Here is an 18,777-nt window from a genome sequence, read left to right on the forward strand (position 1 = left end):
ATTAATTTATTTTTTTCTCTTAAAACTCAAATGCACAGTTATTTTTCAGCCTACAGGATTTCATAAAAACATTTACATGAAGACAATAAAAATAACTGTCCATTAATTCTTTGTTCCCATTTTCCATCAACAAATATTTCACTTGTGCCTACAAGCTGTCTAGGTCTACAGTGCTACACAGAAGAGACATGGCTCCTCTTCTCAGAAATGTATAATCCAGTAGGAGAAACAGGCATTTGAAAAGTAATACATAGTAAATAAATAAATAACCACCCATTACAGGTTGTTACCAGAGAAAGAAAAATAGTGAACTACTTAAGAATGGGTGACCAGAGAAAGCTTCTTAGAGGAAAAAACATATAAACTTAAGACTTGAAGGAGTTAGCCAGATAGAGTAAAGAATACATTCTGCAGAAGGGAAACAATACACAAATGTTTTCAACCTGAAAAGAACTTAAGTGCTCCAGAAACAAAACGAACAGCAGTGTTGAAGTACAGTGAGTAAGGAGAAGACTGACCCAAGGATACCACTGGGGGAGGAAGGAAGGGCAAGATTACAGACCAACTGAAACAATGTGAGTTTTACTTGGTGAGAAACCACTGAAGGCTTTTCAGCAGAGGAGTGACAGGATCTGATATGGGTTTTATGAAAATTTCTCTGGATGCTACGGAGAATAATGGGATAAAAGGGGTTGAGTGGGAAGTTAGGAGGTTACTGAATAGGACACAACATTGGGTTGAAGACACATTTTGCTTTCAGGACATATTTTGCAAGTAAACTTAGTAAACCAATGAGTACAATAATATTTTCCAAATATGTTCAACTGGAAATTGCTCAGAGGTACATATATATGTAGCATAAATACGGACATACATTGGAATGATAAACACTGAATTCTGTATAATGGTTCCTCTGAGGAAGGCAAGGGAGGGAGGGGTGTGTCAGGAAGAGGTAATAATAATACAAAGCTAATACTGTTAGACTGTTTTATTTCTGAACCAGAGGTAGATACACAGGAGTTCAGTGTATGTCTTTTGCATGTTTTAAATACTTAATCATAAAAATAACAGAATATGTTCAGTTATTTTATTCAATCCATTAATACATAGTTTGACTGCTAGGAGTTTTTCTACAATCAAAAATAGTATAAAGTAACTTCAGTTATTCCAATTCATGATGAACTGAAAGATATTTATTGGAAAAAAATCTGTCACTCAACAATTTAAGTCAGTGATTTCTGTTCTGATTATTAGAACTAAACACACAACAACAAATACTATGGGTTACTGAACAGGTTCAAGGTATATAAAGTCTTAGTGAGTCTTCAAAGTAATGTGGGTGTGATTTTATTGAAGTAAAACACCACTTCTATTTTTACTAGTAAATATGTGCTTGTATTTTAAAGTACTAGGTTTAACATGCTTCATTGATTGTCTTTCATAATCATTCCACCCTCTATATTTCTTATTTAAAGATTGACCTTAAATGTTCCCAGGGGCACCTAAACCTGCATCTGGCATAAATATTGCAGAGAAATTGTAATCCAAACATTTCCAGAACAAAGCATGTAACAGTAACATTCCCCAGTCACTCCACAACATCTGTCTGCAAGATGCTCCCTGAAGCACAGAAGCTGCAAAACCAGCCATCCTTTCCTCTCACCACTACAGTAAATGAAAACATATAATCAATAAAACTTATCCCAGATGCTCCATCGGCACGTCCTGTTCTCTCGATCTTTGAAATCTGTCCAGAATTCAACCACTTCACCACCTCCACTGCCACTGGTAGGTCCAAGCAACCCAGATTACTGCACCTGCCTCCTGACTGGCTCCCCCTTCTCCCTTTGAATTTGCCCCACGTCATTTTTCAACAGTGCAACCTGAGTGGTCAGGATAAAACATATATCAGAGCATGTCCTTCCCATACTCAGAACCCTCCTGTGGTTTCCCACCTCAGTCCAGTAAAACCTAAATTCTCTACAATGGTCAAAAGACCCTGTTAAGATTTGCCACATTCCTCTTCCTTCTTTTGTCTTTTTCTATAGCATTTTATTTAACACCTCTGATATACTCTATATTCTACTCGGTTTGTTTACTGTCTGCCTCTTCCACAAGGATAAAAACTTCATGACGGCAAGAATTTTATCTGCTTTTTCTTTACAATTGTATCCCCAAACTTGTATGTCCATATTTATGCTACATATATATGTATTTGGTAAGAGTTCAATAAACATATGTTGAATAAATGAATGAATGAATATTACTGTCACAGTCACAGGAAACACAGATAAAGTTTCTGCCATTTTTTAACTTACAGATTCTGCCTCCTTCTGTAATGTCAAAATTTACAAAAACATAAGAAAGAGCTATAAGACAACTGCTGTGAGAACCATAAAAACCCTAGCTGGTGGGAAAGATATGAGAATCCAGAAATGAGATTTTAGAGAGAGTTTTTTTCCTAGTCCTGAAGATTTCTATTGATAAGTAAAACATTAAAATAGCCTATACAGTATTCATTGGTTAGTCAAAACATTTTTTCCTTCTCTAATGACCAATTACTACTCAAAGTTTTCAGAAAATTTTACGGTTATGTTCTTAATCTTCCCAACATCAGCCCATCTTGATGTGCTTTAAATTCAATGTGCTACTTGATAAAGGTGTTAGTTAATTCTACTGTAGTAATCACAGTGCAGTAGGTAAGTGTATCAAACCAACATATTGTGATACATTGTGATACAAGCTTATACAATATTATATGTCAATTATTTCTCAATTAAAAATTCAATGTATTATTATTTGAGGGTGGAAAATGGGGGCAAACAGTAAGAATATTATATAAAGAATCTATTTAGATAATAGCTTCAGAAAACTGCGCTGAAAGGGGGATTAGATTTGGTGATATTTAATCAGATATCCTGTACTGTCATTTTTTTCTCATCATCCTAAAAAGGAGGGAGAGGCAGGAAATACACTCTAATTTGAAGGGTCAATGATTTCCTTATATTTCATGAAATGCCAAGTTACTATATAAAGCTGAATATATTTGATACTCTAAAAACTGAACTATCTGGGAAGAGTCAGCTTCAAACACCAGCTGTCAGTTAGCCTGTCAAGATTAAAAGAAAGACTGCTTTCCTTACGTCTTTTGAAAGAAGGTGGAAGAAAAACACTTTTGGAGGACTACCTGACTCACGAGTCAAAAAGAAATAGAAAGAAACTTCTATTAAGGTCAATGGCAAAAATGTTGGTTTTAGCAAAGAAGCATCTCAACTGAGGGAAAACAAAGGTGGTTAGAAAGGCAATAAAGAACCAACAGCTAGTTAACCCTCTCTTAAGAATCCCGTAAGTCATCTAGTTAACTGAATGTATTGAGAAGCAACTACAGGTGGATGGACATGAACGGAGGGTAACATTATTAAGTGAATATTTACTGTGTATCAGAGTGCTAAGCGCTTTATATTCATAATCGCATTTAATTCTTAAAATAAACCTGGGAGATAGGTATTGTTAGCTTCACTTTACAGAGAAAGAAACTAAGACATGCATTGGTAAAGTAATGTGAAGAAGGTTTTAACTAAAAAATCAAATATCTTAACTTCAGTGTTAAGCTGTCTCTGTATTGCTTCTTCTATAAATAAATACAGTGCTGAATTTTCCACATCTGGGTAACTTCTTTCATATAAGCACAAAAGTGATTAAAGTCTTATATCCAGGTCTTAGCTCCCATCTGTATGCAACTTCAGAGATCAAGTGAATGACTTCAGTCACCAAATGAGTTTCATTTTGTTCCATATTCATGAACACTAATCTGATCCAGGACCTGCCCTCTGAAAAAACAAAAGAAAATAAAACGAAAACTGCCCCTGATCACAGGGAAGACTTTTACTGAATACAAACAACTCGAAAGGCAATGTTCAAAATACTTTGCAAAGCTGTTTGGTAGCGACTACAAAGCCCTAACGTACTTATGCCCTAACGCAGAAATTTCACTCCGAGATGTGTACCCACTGAAGTGCATATACGTGTTTATGAAAAGGTAAGTTCAAGATTGTTTATAGCAACACTATTCATAACTGCCCTAATCTGAAAACTACCCAGATGCCCATCAACAATCGAATGAAAGAACAAATAAACTGCAGGGTCTTCACACAATGGAACAAACAAACAACGGCTACTTGCACTATATGGATGACTCACAGACATAATGATGAGTAAAAAAGCTATGAAAAGAGTTTATATTGTATGACTGTTTATTTATATAAAATTCAAAACCAAGTAGAACTAATCTATGGTGTTAAAAGTCAGGATAATGATTACTTTTCAGAGGAGCAGTGACTGAGGGGGCAGTGACGGGGAGGAGGGCTTACGAAATGCAGATAAAGTTCTGCTTTTTAAAAAGAATTTTGGGTACTTGCTACCTTAAGATGTTTGCTTTGTTAAAAAAGCATCATGTTTTACACTAATTTTTGTGCATTTCTTTTCATTCTGTTATACTTCAATAAAAAGTTCTTTAAAAACCAATGTTTTAATTGTGGTGCGTCAACAGCATGGAACTGACATTGTAATTAATACTTTTAGTCTTTTTTTTTCTTATCCCTCCATACAGACAGAGGTAGATAATAAAACATAGGAGGTTTTGTTCTTAAAAAGATTTTTTTATTCCAATTATTGGCTAAAAGTCAATCTACAGAGCTCCATTCATCTCAATATAAGAAAATGTACTTTCAACTCTAGTTTCAAATTCTATCACCATCCATTCTCACTAGACAAAGGGATTAACCCAAGTCACCAAATACTCAGCTTTAAGTAAACATTTTAAATAAAACTATCAACCACTAGGGAGTTTTGGATTCTGACTGCATTGCCAAAGTCTACTAAAATTCTTCCCTCTTCGGCTACTTAATTAACTTCATACTCTTAACATCAGGATGAATGAAGAAACCCTTAAAAGCATTCAGCTTAGGAAAACATGAAATAAGGATATGCTTTCTAAGAGCAACATCTCAAGCTCAATGCCTTTCTCACTCTGCAATAGGATCTTTGGGCAAAACATTCTGTAGACCAATACAATACATGAGGAACTTTGAAAAACCCGCATTTTTCCATCTAAGAATTTCCAAGCCTTCCAGAAGATTGTATCTAAACATTAATTCATAACCATCAATATTTAAATTGTTTTCTTAAAAGAGAGACAATATGACAAAAACAAATATCTATGGAGGATTCTATCTAAGACCATGTTACAATTTCTTCTTGTAGAACATTTTATCACATATGAAAAGAATAGCTTTGATATAAATATTTTATTAAGTACAAGAAGAAGGAGGGAAAAGAGAAAACACAGACAAGCAGGAAATAAAAGTTTATCTAAAAATTTCCTTTGCAAATTAATCCTCTGACAAAGATGAGTTAGTGGAAAGAACGAGTATCTTGAAGCATACTACAACAGGGTCACAATAAAGTTTATTTTAAAAAGCTACTTTACTCTGTTAAGGGAAGTTATCGTTTATTTCCCTGGTTACTATGATGCTATGATTGTAACCTGCTCTGTATTTTGGAAAGCTATGTAACTTCCTTAAACAGCTGCAAAGCACAGGTTTAAAGAAAGAAAAAGTAACATCAAGTAACATCTATGATGCTCTTACTAATTTAATGAACATTAAGATCTTCAAACACTGTGATTATGAATCAGAGTTGACAACTGATGAGAACTCTTACAAATTTTCTTTTCTTTTCCCTACCATAAATGTTGCTAACTTTCTTAGCAACAGATACCAGAAATTCAAGTATCTTCAAGATGAAATTTCCCGAGGAATTATGAATATGGGTTCCAGAAGACCCAGCAACAGTGCTCCAATGTCAGGTACGGCACCATTCAGGTAGACAATTTTACAAAGTCACCACCCCAGTGTTACTCTACCAAAAGTGATTGAAAAATCCAATTTAAATGGTATGATTAAGCATATTAATTTCCTTATATTCTACAGTGAACACTATTGGACCAATCTACTATGAAATTAGATAATTCAGCAAAAAACATGAAGCAATAAGAAGTATTTACAAGTTACTATATATAAAGATGAAATTCTTAAAATGTCATACCCCTATACTTTCCTATTTTTACAAATATCATGAAATACTAAACTCAGCTCAGTGTGCAATGAATAAGACCTATAAATATTTATTCACCAAAACTAATGTTTAGTATCACCTTGTTTTAAGGTTACAGAACTAACAGATATGAATTTGGTTTTCATTTTCAAAGAGTACTGAACTAAATTAGAGGAATCAGAACTGTTCACCGCACCAATTCAGACAATCAGGCAAAGTAGAGTTTTGAGTACAAATGCCCTAATTTGCTCTGTGTTTACTGTGATCACACCATTTTGATTGTGAATAAGGTTTTAGTTCCTAATTCTGTTTCTTCCTTTAGGTTTAATTTAAATAGGCATTTTAAGAACTGGTTGGTAAGTAAAACAAATAGGAGAATTAATATGTCATCAATCAGGTTCTTTGGCTGTTGTAATATTCGCAATTTAGGGACTTATTCTGTGACCCTCAGGAAGTTACTCAACCTTTCTTTATCAAAATATGTTACAAGTGTTCTAAAAGTTTACACGCTCACAAAACACCCTGCAATCCTCAAACACTGGGCAACTGCCACCTGGAACCTTTGAAGAGTGAAGCCCAGCTATGCTTGCAAATGAAACGGTTAGTGCTGCAGAAGGCTGCGAAGTAACAGTGATGCTTTACATAGTTTGTATGTTTTATCTTTTTATCTTTTAAATCTCATTTTTATAATTAAATTTCTAGTTCCTAAGGTGATAAAAGAGTTAGAGTCTTCTTTAAAGTAAGAGGAAATCTGTGTTAAAATAGAAATACAGTAATACAAAACTGTATAGATTATATTAGGCTTATACCTTTGAGTCTTACTCCAGCTTTTTACATTAAGACAGTTACATTTTTATATACATTTCTATTCCCAATAAAAAAAATTCTTCTCATCCAGCAACTTTCTTATTACTAAGACTATCAAACATTTTGAAGGATTGTTTATGTCTTTAAAAGAGTCAAGTAAATAAATATAGCCATCTAAGGAACTAAAAACAAGAAACAAACATAGATACCCAAGGAATTCTGCAAATGAATATTTGAAATATTCTACTGTCTAAAAATATAACCATGTGATATAAATGTTTTAGTTTATCACCTTTCTATTATCTGATAGGAGTCTCAAGCATCATACAGGAAGAGATATCTTATGAATTGAGGGTTTAATTACTATAAAATTTTCATTTATATTCACTCTTGGAGTATAATTGCATTCCCATTAAAAATATCTGATTCGAATTTCATTTATTTAACTCTACAAATCCTTTGTGTAAAATAAAAATTACACATATAGGCTTATTGTGAATTTAATGACACAAATTGAATTACCTCATTTTACTCTGTAGAAATTATATATGCCTTAATATTGCCATTTCTCAAGAATAATAAAATTGCAATTAAAACAGTCTTTACTAAAAATTCAAATAGAACTTTTTGGTCAGTATTTATGGTTTAATGTTCTTTGCTAATTAAAAAAGAAAATGAAGAAAATTGAAACCATTTTAAATAGAAACTATTTTCTATTTCAGCTTAAGTATGAGATAGGAGTCACTCTACCTCACAAAGCAGGAGGTCAATGATGTGGAAGACCATGCAGAGTGGGAACTTGGCAGTAAAAAGAGTGAGAAACCACTGGGATGCATACATATGCGCTTCCAGGTTCAGATCAGAAAAGTGGTTGTGCAGGTCCGGCAACTGCTCCTAAAAGTCAAAGTGGAAAATTGAGGGGGAGGAACACTGAAGATGCTTTACTTCCTGCCACAACTGCAATTTACGACAAGCTTGCTATGATCACTCTCAACAGTATTCACTGAATTTTACATGACTACATAGTAGTGACGACAGGGGATGAGAACTGGAGATATGACAGGTAGAGGGAAAGAAAGACTTGTCATGGACAGATAACAAAGATCAACTCTTGCTCACTTGACTGTTCTTGTTTCTTGGGAAATGCTGGCTTCGACGGAACACCTGCAGTCTGATGAATATCATGACTCCAGGGTCAAGTCACAGCACCCCCATTCAGGGTTCAATTCCTAACCAGCCAGGAAAGAAACGTATCTTTTCTCTGGAGAACGTTTAACATCAACATCCTCTGGGTTCTATGACATTACTTCGGTACCTTGTGGTACTGAACCCCAGAACATAACCATTTTCCTAAAAATCTATCTTCAACATATGAAAAATGGTAAAGTACAGAAATTGTGCAGGTATATAATGTAGGCAATTGGGTGTCTCCTAAAAATACCTTTAAGCTGGCTCTGTCTTTCCCCCCAAGTTACACAAGTAAATGCTTTTCAAAAGCACGGAGGGCAAAGTACAAAGCATTAGCAAGTTATTCCCATCACTGAAGGTCAAAGGCAAATGCCCGCTTTAGTCTTGTTTTCATAAACAGACCACAAAAACAAAAACCTACTTCTTGTACAAGATGCTCTTTGAAAAACAACGTGCCCATCAGGTGCTTTAAGTGGGGTGTCCAAATGGTCATTCAGTGAACAGACAAAAAAGTGCTAATAGGAAAATGTGTTTGGGTTTCTTCACAGCACCATGAACTTGCTATTCATTTAGCAGGTAATTTTATTTGACTCTCAAAGCTCTTAGGAATACTGACCTTTGAAAAAAATGTGAACTGTTGTAAATGAAAGGTAAAAAAGTGAAGAATCCCAAATATTTACTTGGAAGAATTAAATCTCTAAAAAAGAGCCTATTGCTTTTTTTTATTTTATTTTATAGAATGGAGGTACTGGGGATTGAACCCAGGACCTCGCGTTTGCTAGGCACGTGCTCTACCACTGAGCTATGCCCTCCCCACAAGCCTACTGCTTTTAATGTCCATAGTTACCAGATTCTTCTACAGTCTTCCCCCACCCCAGTGTCCATCTGTCATTGTGCTTACAGTTCTTCTGACATCCTCCCCACCCCTACTTCTTTACTTCTTCTTCATACTTGACGTTTTCTACTCTTCTGCATTTCATTCTCCCAACAAAGCTGTCCTTAATCTCACTGTAAACTCTCCACCTTCTGCTCCCCTGTTCTAGTCTTTCAGTCTTGGCTTCATTTCCCCTTGGACACAGAGGGATCTCCCCACATGTCAATGAGCTCCTACCAGTAACTTCTATTGCCACACCCCATTGCCCTTCCTCCCCAACCACTTTACCTTTCCCCAGTATGGAATCAATCCATTCATGCATTTTCTTCACATTTCTCTTGGGTTCTCAATACCTCATATAGAGAAAACCATATAAACATGCTGCAGAGGCCCATTATAAATATAAGATTTACAACCTTAGGCAGAATTTCAAAGCTACTCAGTAATTCCTTTTATCAGCATTCAACAATAATTTTGTCTTTGCTCACAATCTTTCTTATGACCTATATAGAAAAGAATGTATATTTCTCATACATATCAATTTATACATTTATATTATAAAATAGTGAATATTGACATCTAGAAATTACATAAGAAAAAATTTAAAGTTATGTCCCTATATTACAATATTTTTGGTGGCTTTTAATTTCATCAATATCTTTCTGTCTCTTCAAAGTGTTCTCTATATGTGGACATAAATATAGTACTGGTGCTAATTAATATTGAGAAAAATCTTAAGGATTTCAGTTTTTATTCTGTGAATATCTTGATTTCTTTACAAATAATACTTAGCATTCTCTTCATTGACTCAACTCATCAAATTCACACTCCAAAGTGTATTAGAGTTGAGTATTTTAAAAGGAAGACTATTTTCATAAATGGTCAAATAGTTAAATAAATATTTTGTGATATTAAGACCATGATAGATATTGGTCAGAAATCAAATCCACTTACATTTTCTGTAACTTTCCACTACATTTTCATAAACCATTGTTGTTCAATTTAATTAGACTTTTCCTGTAACTCAACAAATCCCTAAGTGATAAAAGTTCCTCATATCTATTTACCTGCATTAGTCTCTCCAACTGATAGAATTTGCAGTGAAGATCTTCAAAGTTGTTTTTGTAGAGGTCTCGTAAGCCATAGTCATACATGATTTTCACCAACACACAGAACGCTTGTTCCTCTGGCATCTACAGGAAAACATATACATACAGACCATGACTGCGTGGCATTGACCAGAATGTCAGAAACGTTCTTCCATATTAGTAGCCCCCTGCATTGCTGTCTGAAGGCCACGAGTGAAAGAAATTCTTCAGAGCCAGCCTTTCTGCAGTGACGTAGGTAAAACCTGTGTTCCAAGTTTCCAGCTTCCTCACTTGAGATGAATTTCCCTCTTTTGTTAATTTTAATCATCCTGTCATTCATTCATTCATTAAGCCATCTAAAAGTAGGTAATACAGTCACATGTTTCAAAAATCAAAACAATGTAAAATATAAAGGTAAAATCTCACTCCTCTCTACCCTATATATGCTAATCCCTGTACTGCCCTCGTTTTGCATAACCTCCTAACTACTCTTAATAATTTCTCATGTAGCCTGCCAGTGTTTCTTCATGCAAATAAAAGAATTACACTTCTTATTTTATTTTTTCCCTTTCCTACATAAAAGATAGCATTCTAAATACATTGTTATGCACTTGGCTTTTTCCCTTCAATAATATTCCCAAAAGAGGGATTGCTGGGTCAAAGGAAAAAAAATGTTATGTCTAATTCTGATAGACAGATACCATCCTCCCTGAATCTTCTTGATATTGCTATTTCTCTTTCTATAAAAAAGTGTTCACATGTTTCAGCAGTTTATGAGCTTCTCTCATTAAGATTTAAATGACAAATAAAATCTAATATACCTTCCCAGAGATATTTTTATCTGAACAGAGAGAATAAAGTCTGAAGTCAAAAGAGCAAATCTCTAAATTGTGGTATCAATAAGCTGAAAGAATTGAGAGGGACATACTCAACATTCTAGAAATTATATCAAGCAAACAGAAAAAGCTGTTGTCCCTACTTAAGATCTTAGGATGTAACTATTATGTAAACATTTACTTTAAATGTCACTTCTTTCAAAGTCTGACCTTGGCTGATTATGGTATTTGACACCTTTGTTAGACTAACTTCCTGCCTGAATAATTGAATCAAGGAGAGGTCTATTTACCCACTTAGAAATGTACTGTTTATTTAAGTTCCTATACAAATTGGCCGCTTCTGTTTTCTACTATAAACCATGAAATTCATAAATCAGTTACATAAAATTTCCTCAAGTTAAATAAGTACAGTTAGCTGCTGTCACTTTGCTTCTCTAAATATTTGCTTATTTCTTTTTTTTTTTTTCCTATGAGTTGGGGGCCTTGGCTTTGACCCCAGCTGTTCAAGCTAGCAGATGTTTTTCAGCTTGTACACAGTTATTTAAAATATAAGCACACTGTATTTTTTACCCCTTTAGCAATCTGTCATTGAAGCCTCAAGGGACATGAACTTGCACACATACAGCCTACAATACTTCTCTTATCACCAAATTCTAAGCCTCTTAGTCTTCCTCTCAGATCTCTACTAAAATGGCTATACAAAAAAGCTGCCTGCAAGACAGCTGTAACCAGCCCTAGAGAACCTAATTCCTATAATCGCTCCCTGTTTCTAAGTGAGTGATGATCAGTTAAGTATTTTACCATCTGGTATCTTATAAAAGGGATAATCCTTTATTTCCTTGAATATGGTAAAAATCTTTAAAACAAATAAAAGTTTCAATGCCCTCCAGCATTCATACATGCAGTCAGTGAACATACGAGATGCATGCGCTGTGCTAGGTCCTAGATACAGAAGTCAAGTATAGTGCCTCCCCACAAAGGACAAGTAAACAGGCAACTCTACTTGAGTTTGTGGCGGGTAATGTTGCTGCTAGCATCCTTCAGGACTAGCTTTAGCAATACGGCCAAGGTTTTGATTTTTAGTTAGTTCATGTGTCACATGAAAATAGTAGACTGAACCTATAAAATACCATCTAGCTGGGGTAGAATCAATGCTGACCATCTCTGAAGACTAAGGTCGGCCATAATGAGCTCTTAAGGAATCTCAGATACCATCTAATCATGAAAGTGACTAGAAATGAATCCCCATGCAGACAGAAAAAGATTGCTAACAAAACGAATGAGAAACTACTGGGAAATAGGTATAACCCTTTGGAAAGTGGAAATGCAACCTTCTCTTTGTAGTTTCAAGACTAAATGGGATCTATTTAGCATGTACTGTTAAGTTTTTCTTGGTAGTTCTCTTTCTTCAATTAATGTATTCATTATCTATAGCAGCAACCGGGGTAGCACACAAAAATTTAGCAAAAATGTCAAAGACTTTAAAAATGAAAACAAATATCTAGAAAAAATAAAATGGAGCTAAACAACAAATACTGATTGACACTTGCACTGTAGAGTAAAAAGGAAGTTCACACACTGACTTATAATGGTATTTTGCTTTTGAAGAATAAGACAATGCATATTTAAGAAATATACCTCAGTGAAGTGACAATAACAGGGAGTGAAGGCTGATGATATTTTAAAACATAAGATATACGATAAAAATCTATTTTGAAAATTGTAAACAACAATCACTTACTGGTGGCTACAAATGACTTCAATGATAGAAGAAAAACCTACTGATAACAATAAATTATAACTTTGTTAATGCAAATAAATATAATACTAATAATTCCAACAATAAGCCAGGTAATTGGCTATTATCGTAACTCATCAAAAATAGAAAATAAATTAACTGGAGTTAAGAAATGATGCGCAGCAGCACACTGTTATACTATATTTCCGTCGCACATATAAAACAGATGTAAACAATCTCAAGAGTATAGGGAATAAAATGTGGCAAAATTATCAGTAATTAATTGTCAGTATTAACTACTGTTTTCAATGTAAGCTACTTAATTGTAAGTTTATATCATTTAATTTTTCCCAGCTTCATTGAGAGATAATTGACATATAACATTGTGTAAGTTTAAATGTATGAAGTGATGATTTATTTTCATATATATATATATATATATATATACACACATTGCAAAATGATTATCACAATAGTTCAGTGAACATATCCATCACCTCACGTACTTATGATTTTTTTTTTTTGTGGTGAGAATTTCTTGTTTTTTTGTAGGTAAGCAATTTTCAAATATACCATACAGTATTGTTAACTATGGTCACCACAGTGTACATTACATCTCCTGAACTTATTAATCTTATAACTGAAAGTTTGTACCTGTCACCACTCACCGATTTCCTACATTCCCCCACCCCTGATAACCACCAATCTACTGTTTTTATTATTTTTGTTTTTTTCAGTTTCCACATATAAGTGAGATCATACATGTCTTTCTCTGACTGATTTACTTCACTTAGTATAATACCCTCAAGCTTCCATCCATGTTGTCAAAAATAACAGGATTTCCTTTTCTATGGCTGAATAATATTCCATTGTATATATATGTGTGTGTATGTATGTATATATGTATGTATATATGTATGTATATATGTATGTGTGTGTGCGCGCATGCATATATACATATCACATTTTCTTTAACCATCTGTCATTCAATAGACATTTAGGTTGTTTCCATGTCTTGGATATTGTAACTAATGCCATAATAAATATGGGGTGAAGATATTGTTTTGAGTTACTGTTTTTCTTTCCTTTGGATAAGTACCCAGAAGTGGACTTGCTTGATCATCTGGTAGTTCTATTTTTGACTTTTTGAGGAATCTCCATAATGTTTTCCACAGTGACTGCTCCATTTCATATTCTCACCAACAGTACACAGGGGGTTCCTTTTTTCCATATCCTCACCGACACTTGTTAATCCTTGTCTTTTTGATGATAGCTATTCTAGCAGGTATGAGGTAATATTTTGCTGTGGTTTTGATTTGCACTTCACTAAAGATTAGTGATGCTGAGCACGTTTTCATGTACCTGTTGGCCACCTGTATGTCCAGAGGAAAAGTTTTCAACTTTTCACCATCAAATATGATGTCAGCTGTTGGCCTGTCATATATGACCTTCATTATGTTGAGGTACATGCCTTCTATATCCAGTATGCTGAGAGTTCTCACGAATGGATGTTGCATTCTGTCAAATGATTTCCTGCATCCATTGAGATGATCATATGATTTTTATCTTTCATTCTAATTAATGTGACACATCACTTTTGTGATTTGCATATATTGAACCATTCTTGCATCCCAGGCATGAATCCCATTTGATCATGGTTTACTTTTTTTTCCCCTTTTGACCATGGTAGATGATGCTTTTAATGTGTTGTTCAACCCAGTTTGCCAGTATTTTGTTGAGAATCTTTACATCTACATCCATCAGGGATATTGGCTTATAGTTTTCCTTCCTGGTACTATCCTTCTCCGGCTTTGGTATCAGGGTAAAGCCTGCTTTGTAAAATGAGTCTGGGAGTTTTCCCTTCTCTTCGATTTTCTGGAGCAGTTTGAGAAGGATTGGAACTAATTATTTAAATGTTCCGTAGTATGCACCAGGGAACACATCTGGTCTGGGCTTTTATTTGTTGAGGGGGGTTTTGATTCCTGATTCAGTCTCCTTACTTGTTATTGGTCTCTTCAGATTTTCTATAGCATCAGTTGTGTGTTTCTTAAAATTTATTCATTTTCCAGGTTGTCCAATATAATTTTTCGTAGTAGTCTCTTATGACTGTTTGTATTTCTGTGGCATCAGTTGTGATGTCTCCTCTTTTAAAAATTATTTTATTTATTTGGATCCTCTCTCTTTTTTTCTTGGTTAATCTAGCTAAAAGCATGTAACTTTGTTTATCTTTTCAAAAAGCCAACTCTTAGTTCTGTTAATCTTTCCCATTATTTTTCTCTTCTCCATTTTATTTGTCTTCTAGTCTTTATTCTCTTCCTTCTACCAGCTTTGGGTGTAGTTTGTACTACTTTTTCTAGGTCCTTGAGGCATAAAGTTAAGTTGTTCACTTGAGATATTTCTCTTTTCTTGTTGTATGTATTTATCACTTTAAAATTCCCTCTTAGAGCTGCTCTTCCTGTATCCCATACATTTTGATTTGTTGTGTTTCTGTTTTAATTTGTTTCAAAATGTTTTTTTTTTATTTCCCTTCTTTCATCCATTGTATGTTCAGGAGTGTGTCTTTTAATGTGCACATATTTGCAGATTTTCCTCTTATTACTAAATTCTAGTTTAATGATATTGTTATAGAAGCTACTTTATATAATTTCTATCTTGAATTTATTGAGACTTTTTCTGTGACCTAACATATGATCTATCCAAGAATATGTTCCATGTATACTTGAGAAGAATAAACAGCAAGTGTTAAATATTTAAGATAATCTCAGCAAAACTCTGAATACATCTGTCTTTATCAGTGAAGGCATATCACTCATACAGAGCAATCTGTTGCCAACAGTAAAGGAAAGAGCCAACAAAAATGTAGAAGGAAAGGACTGGTGTGGAAGTAAGAGGAACCCATGTGTAACTATATTAATACTTGATTTTTAAAATATTATTATAAATGCTAAATATAAGAAATTTTTGTATTATTTGTATTTTCTATTGGCTGTTGAGCTCGTCTCTCAATTAATATTAAAAATCTATCAAGATCTGAGAATCAATACCCAGCTGTACTGTCAAACTTCACTTTACTGCAGGAGTGGGTTCCCTCACTAGGTAATATTTTGGCATCTATATTTTAAAAAATATATTAAAATGACTAACTTATTATAATGGTTAATATTTCATTGAACTAGACAACCCAATTATCACTGATATGGAAATGATATTTCTAAATTACAATAAACCACTGAACAATATATTTTAATTTATTTTTTTGAAACTTTGCTATTTTTATTGACTTACGACAACAATAGCAGGCATTTACACAGTGCTTACTATGTGCCAGACACTGGTCTGAGTGCCTTGCATATACCAACTCTTTTAATCCCCACAGAACCCTGTAAAGTAGGTACTAATATCATGCCCACTTTCCAGATGAGACCATTGAAGTACAGACAGGGTAAGTGACTAGTCCAAGGTCACACAGCTGAAGTTGGCAGAGCTGGAATTCAAATCTGGGCAGTCTAGCTCTGGAATTAACCATTAAGCCTTATAGCATCTCAATTTAGGTGTGTTAGCCTCTAAGATGTTCCAATGATCCCATCTCCTGGTCTTCATGCCTTTGTGTTATCCCCTGGTCTTGAGTATAGGCTGACCTAATGATTCACTTCTAATAGCTAGAACACAGCAAAATGATGAAATGCCACTTCCTGGTTAGGTTACAAAAAGACTGTGGCTTCTGTCTTGCTCTACTTTCATGAACTCTTATTTGCTGGCTCTGATGAAGCCAGCTGTTGTGTTGAGAGCAGTCCTGTGGAGAGGCTCATGCGGCAAGGAACTGAGAGTGACCTCTGGCCAGCAGCCTGTGAGGCTGCCGACAACTCTGTGAGTGAGTCTGTAAGTAGATCCTTCCTCAGTTAAACTCAAATGAGACCACAGCCCTGGATGACATCTTGATGGCAGCCTCATGAAAGAGCTTTGAGGCAGAGGCACCCACTAAACCATGCCAGAGACTATGAAATCATAAGTGTTTGCTGTTTTACACTAAGTTTTGAGGTAATTTGTTATGTAGCACTTGGTAACTAAATAAACCAATAAAAGCATGAGGTTGTTATGCAAATGTGACTTCAAGACACACCCACAGTCCCAAATGCCAATCCAATTGATGTTCCTTAGCCGTCTCAGTGTAAAAATTCCAGAGCTGCATAAGCCTCAAGGCCAAAGAACAATACATTTTTAAATAAATATTACGGTGTCAGAGCATGATGTGTCTCTTATAGTGAATATCCATCTTTGTTGTGTATAAGAACTTCATCATCAAATCAGTATTATTTTACTGGGAAAAGGAGGAGATAAAGATTTAAATCTTGTAATTTAAGATATCAAATTGTCATCTATGGCTCTCTGAAATACAAAACTAAATACCTGCCTCACATGCACAAATCTGAGAATCAAACATGATGTAATCACTGTTTGGTAACAAATGCTGATAATGATCTGCCATCTGTACTAACAGAGCTCATTACTTAACACAGCCAGTCTCCAAGCTTCACTGCTTCTCTCCGTGATGAACCATAAAACAAAGCAGCCCAGGTACTTCGAAAGTCTTTTAGACTTACCTGAAGTAACATACATCAAGATTTTTTTTGAAGTAAAATTACAAGTTGATAATTTGAAATCATTTCGTTATTTAAATTTTCTATTTAATTGTGATTGTGTTTCACACCTGTTTGTAGTCAATCTACCTTTCTCCACGAAGGTAATGAATATTCCACTGATTTTTTTGTTTTCTTCAACAAAGGTGAGACTATCTGAAAATCATAAACTTATGAGTCTTCATTTTTCATTTCCATATTGAAAAGCAAACAGAATGAAAACTTCTGGTTGTTTATTTTCCTTTAAATCAAATACATGCTAAAATACATTTAAATTTAATGTCTATTTGTAAGCCATAAAACATATTGTACAACATATTAGTTTGCTATGTGTGATCAATATAAGCTGGTGGGACCAGGGTCCAAAAGAAAATTGGCTGGGCAAATAATCATTAATTTTAGAAAAAAACAGCAGCAGCTACCATTATTAGAGGCATTCATTCATGACCCCATTTGATCCTTACAAAAATTCTGTAAAGGAGGTTTTATTTTTACATTTTAAATGTTAGACCAGCGAAGTTCAAAGAAGTTAAGTGTTTTGTCAATAAATACACATCTATTAAAGTCTGGATTTAATCCCATGGCTGTACTCTTTTGGTACAAGATACAAAATAAGACTCTTTACTCTTACACTCATAAGATATTCAGTATTCATAAAAACTCTAGAAGGATGATAATATTATTTCCAGTTTATAAATGGAAAAAAACTGAAGCTTAGGAAACTTGCCCAAGGTCATACAATTTGAAAGACATTAAATCATAATTCAGATTCACAGTTGTGCTTTTTACTATCCTTTGAAGGAGTTCAACTTTGAAAGGGCAGAGAAACCTGAGATAGCTAAATGGGTCGATCAAAAGAGAATTTTTTTTAAAAGTAAAATGTCTTGAGCGTATTTAGAGGACACAGGGAGAAGATGCTAGGAAATGGCTCCAAAGCACTGATGCAAGAATTAACACAGAACAGGAAAATCTCTTGGATTTATAAGGAAAAGGTGACTAGGAATAGGAATATGGAAGGACATATTAAAAATATGCTAAAACTCTTGGAGTAAAGAATCACTATAAGATAATGTGATGTATCTATCGTCCTATCCCTTTATCATCTGATATCAAAAATCTCCTTTCTTGTAGGAAAATCATTCCATTGTTCAGGAGGAACTGACTCATTCACTGAATATGGAGGTGGACTCAAGACCTGGGCTGGGCCAATCAGAGTACCCCACTTTCCTGGTTTCAGTAATTGATTCAAGGATGGCAGTTTCCTAAAGCAGGCCAATCACAGCCCTTCAGGGTTTGTTTGCTTGTTTGTTTGTTTTTAAATGCAGGAGCTATAGCAAAAGATGGTCCCTTCTAAATGAAGTTTCAGAACTGAAAGGATAAACAGCTGGGCGAGCCCACAGCCAGGCTGCCTACTCTGTGGCCTGCCCATAAAATTAAGGTAAGAAAATTTAAAACAGATGCGGAGACAGAGACTCCTGACTACAAAATATGAACT

General features: G+C 34.5%; 1 protein-coding gene across 4 annotated transcripts in view; it reads right to left on the reverse strand.

Annotated features, from left to right (window-relative positions):
• Positions 1-18,777, reverse strand: part of RABGAP1L (RAB GTPase activating protein 1 like) — a 569,757-nt gene that overhangs the window by 199,021 nt on the left and 351,959 nt on the right. For all 4 annotated transcript variants that reach the window (XM_031688779.2, XM_072946070.1, XM_031688780.2 and 1 more), the window contains exons 16-17: positions 10,051-10,176; positions 7,672-7,815 (exon numbers count right to left, since the gene is read on the reverse strand). In XM_031688779.2, the coding sequence (XP_031544639.1) occupies positions 7,672-7,815; positions 10,051-10,176 (270 nt within the window). The remainder of the gene's footprint in view (positions 1-7,671; positions 7,816-10,050; positions 10,177-18,777) is intronic.

Source organism: Vicugna pacos, chromosome 21 (assembly GCF_048564905.1).
Source record: "Vicugna pacos chromosome 21, VicPac4, whole genome shotgun sequence".
Classification (NCBI taxonomy): Eukaryota; Metazoa; Chordata; class Mammalia; order Artiodactyla; family Camelidae; genus Vicugna; species Vicugna pacos.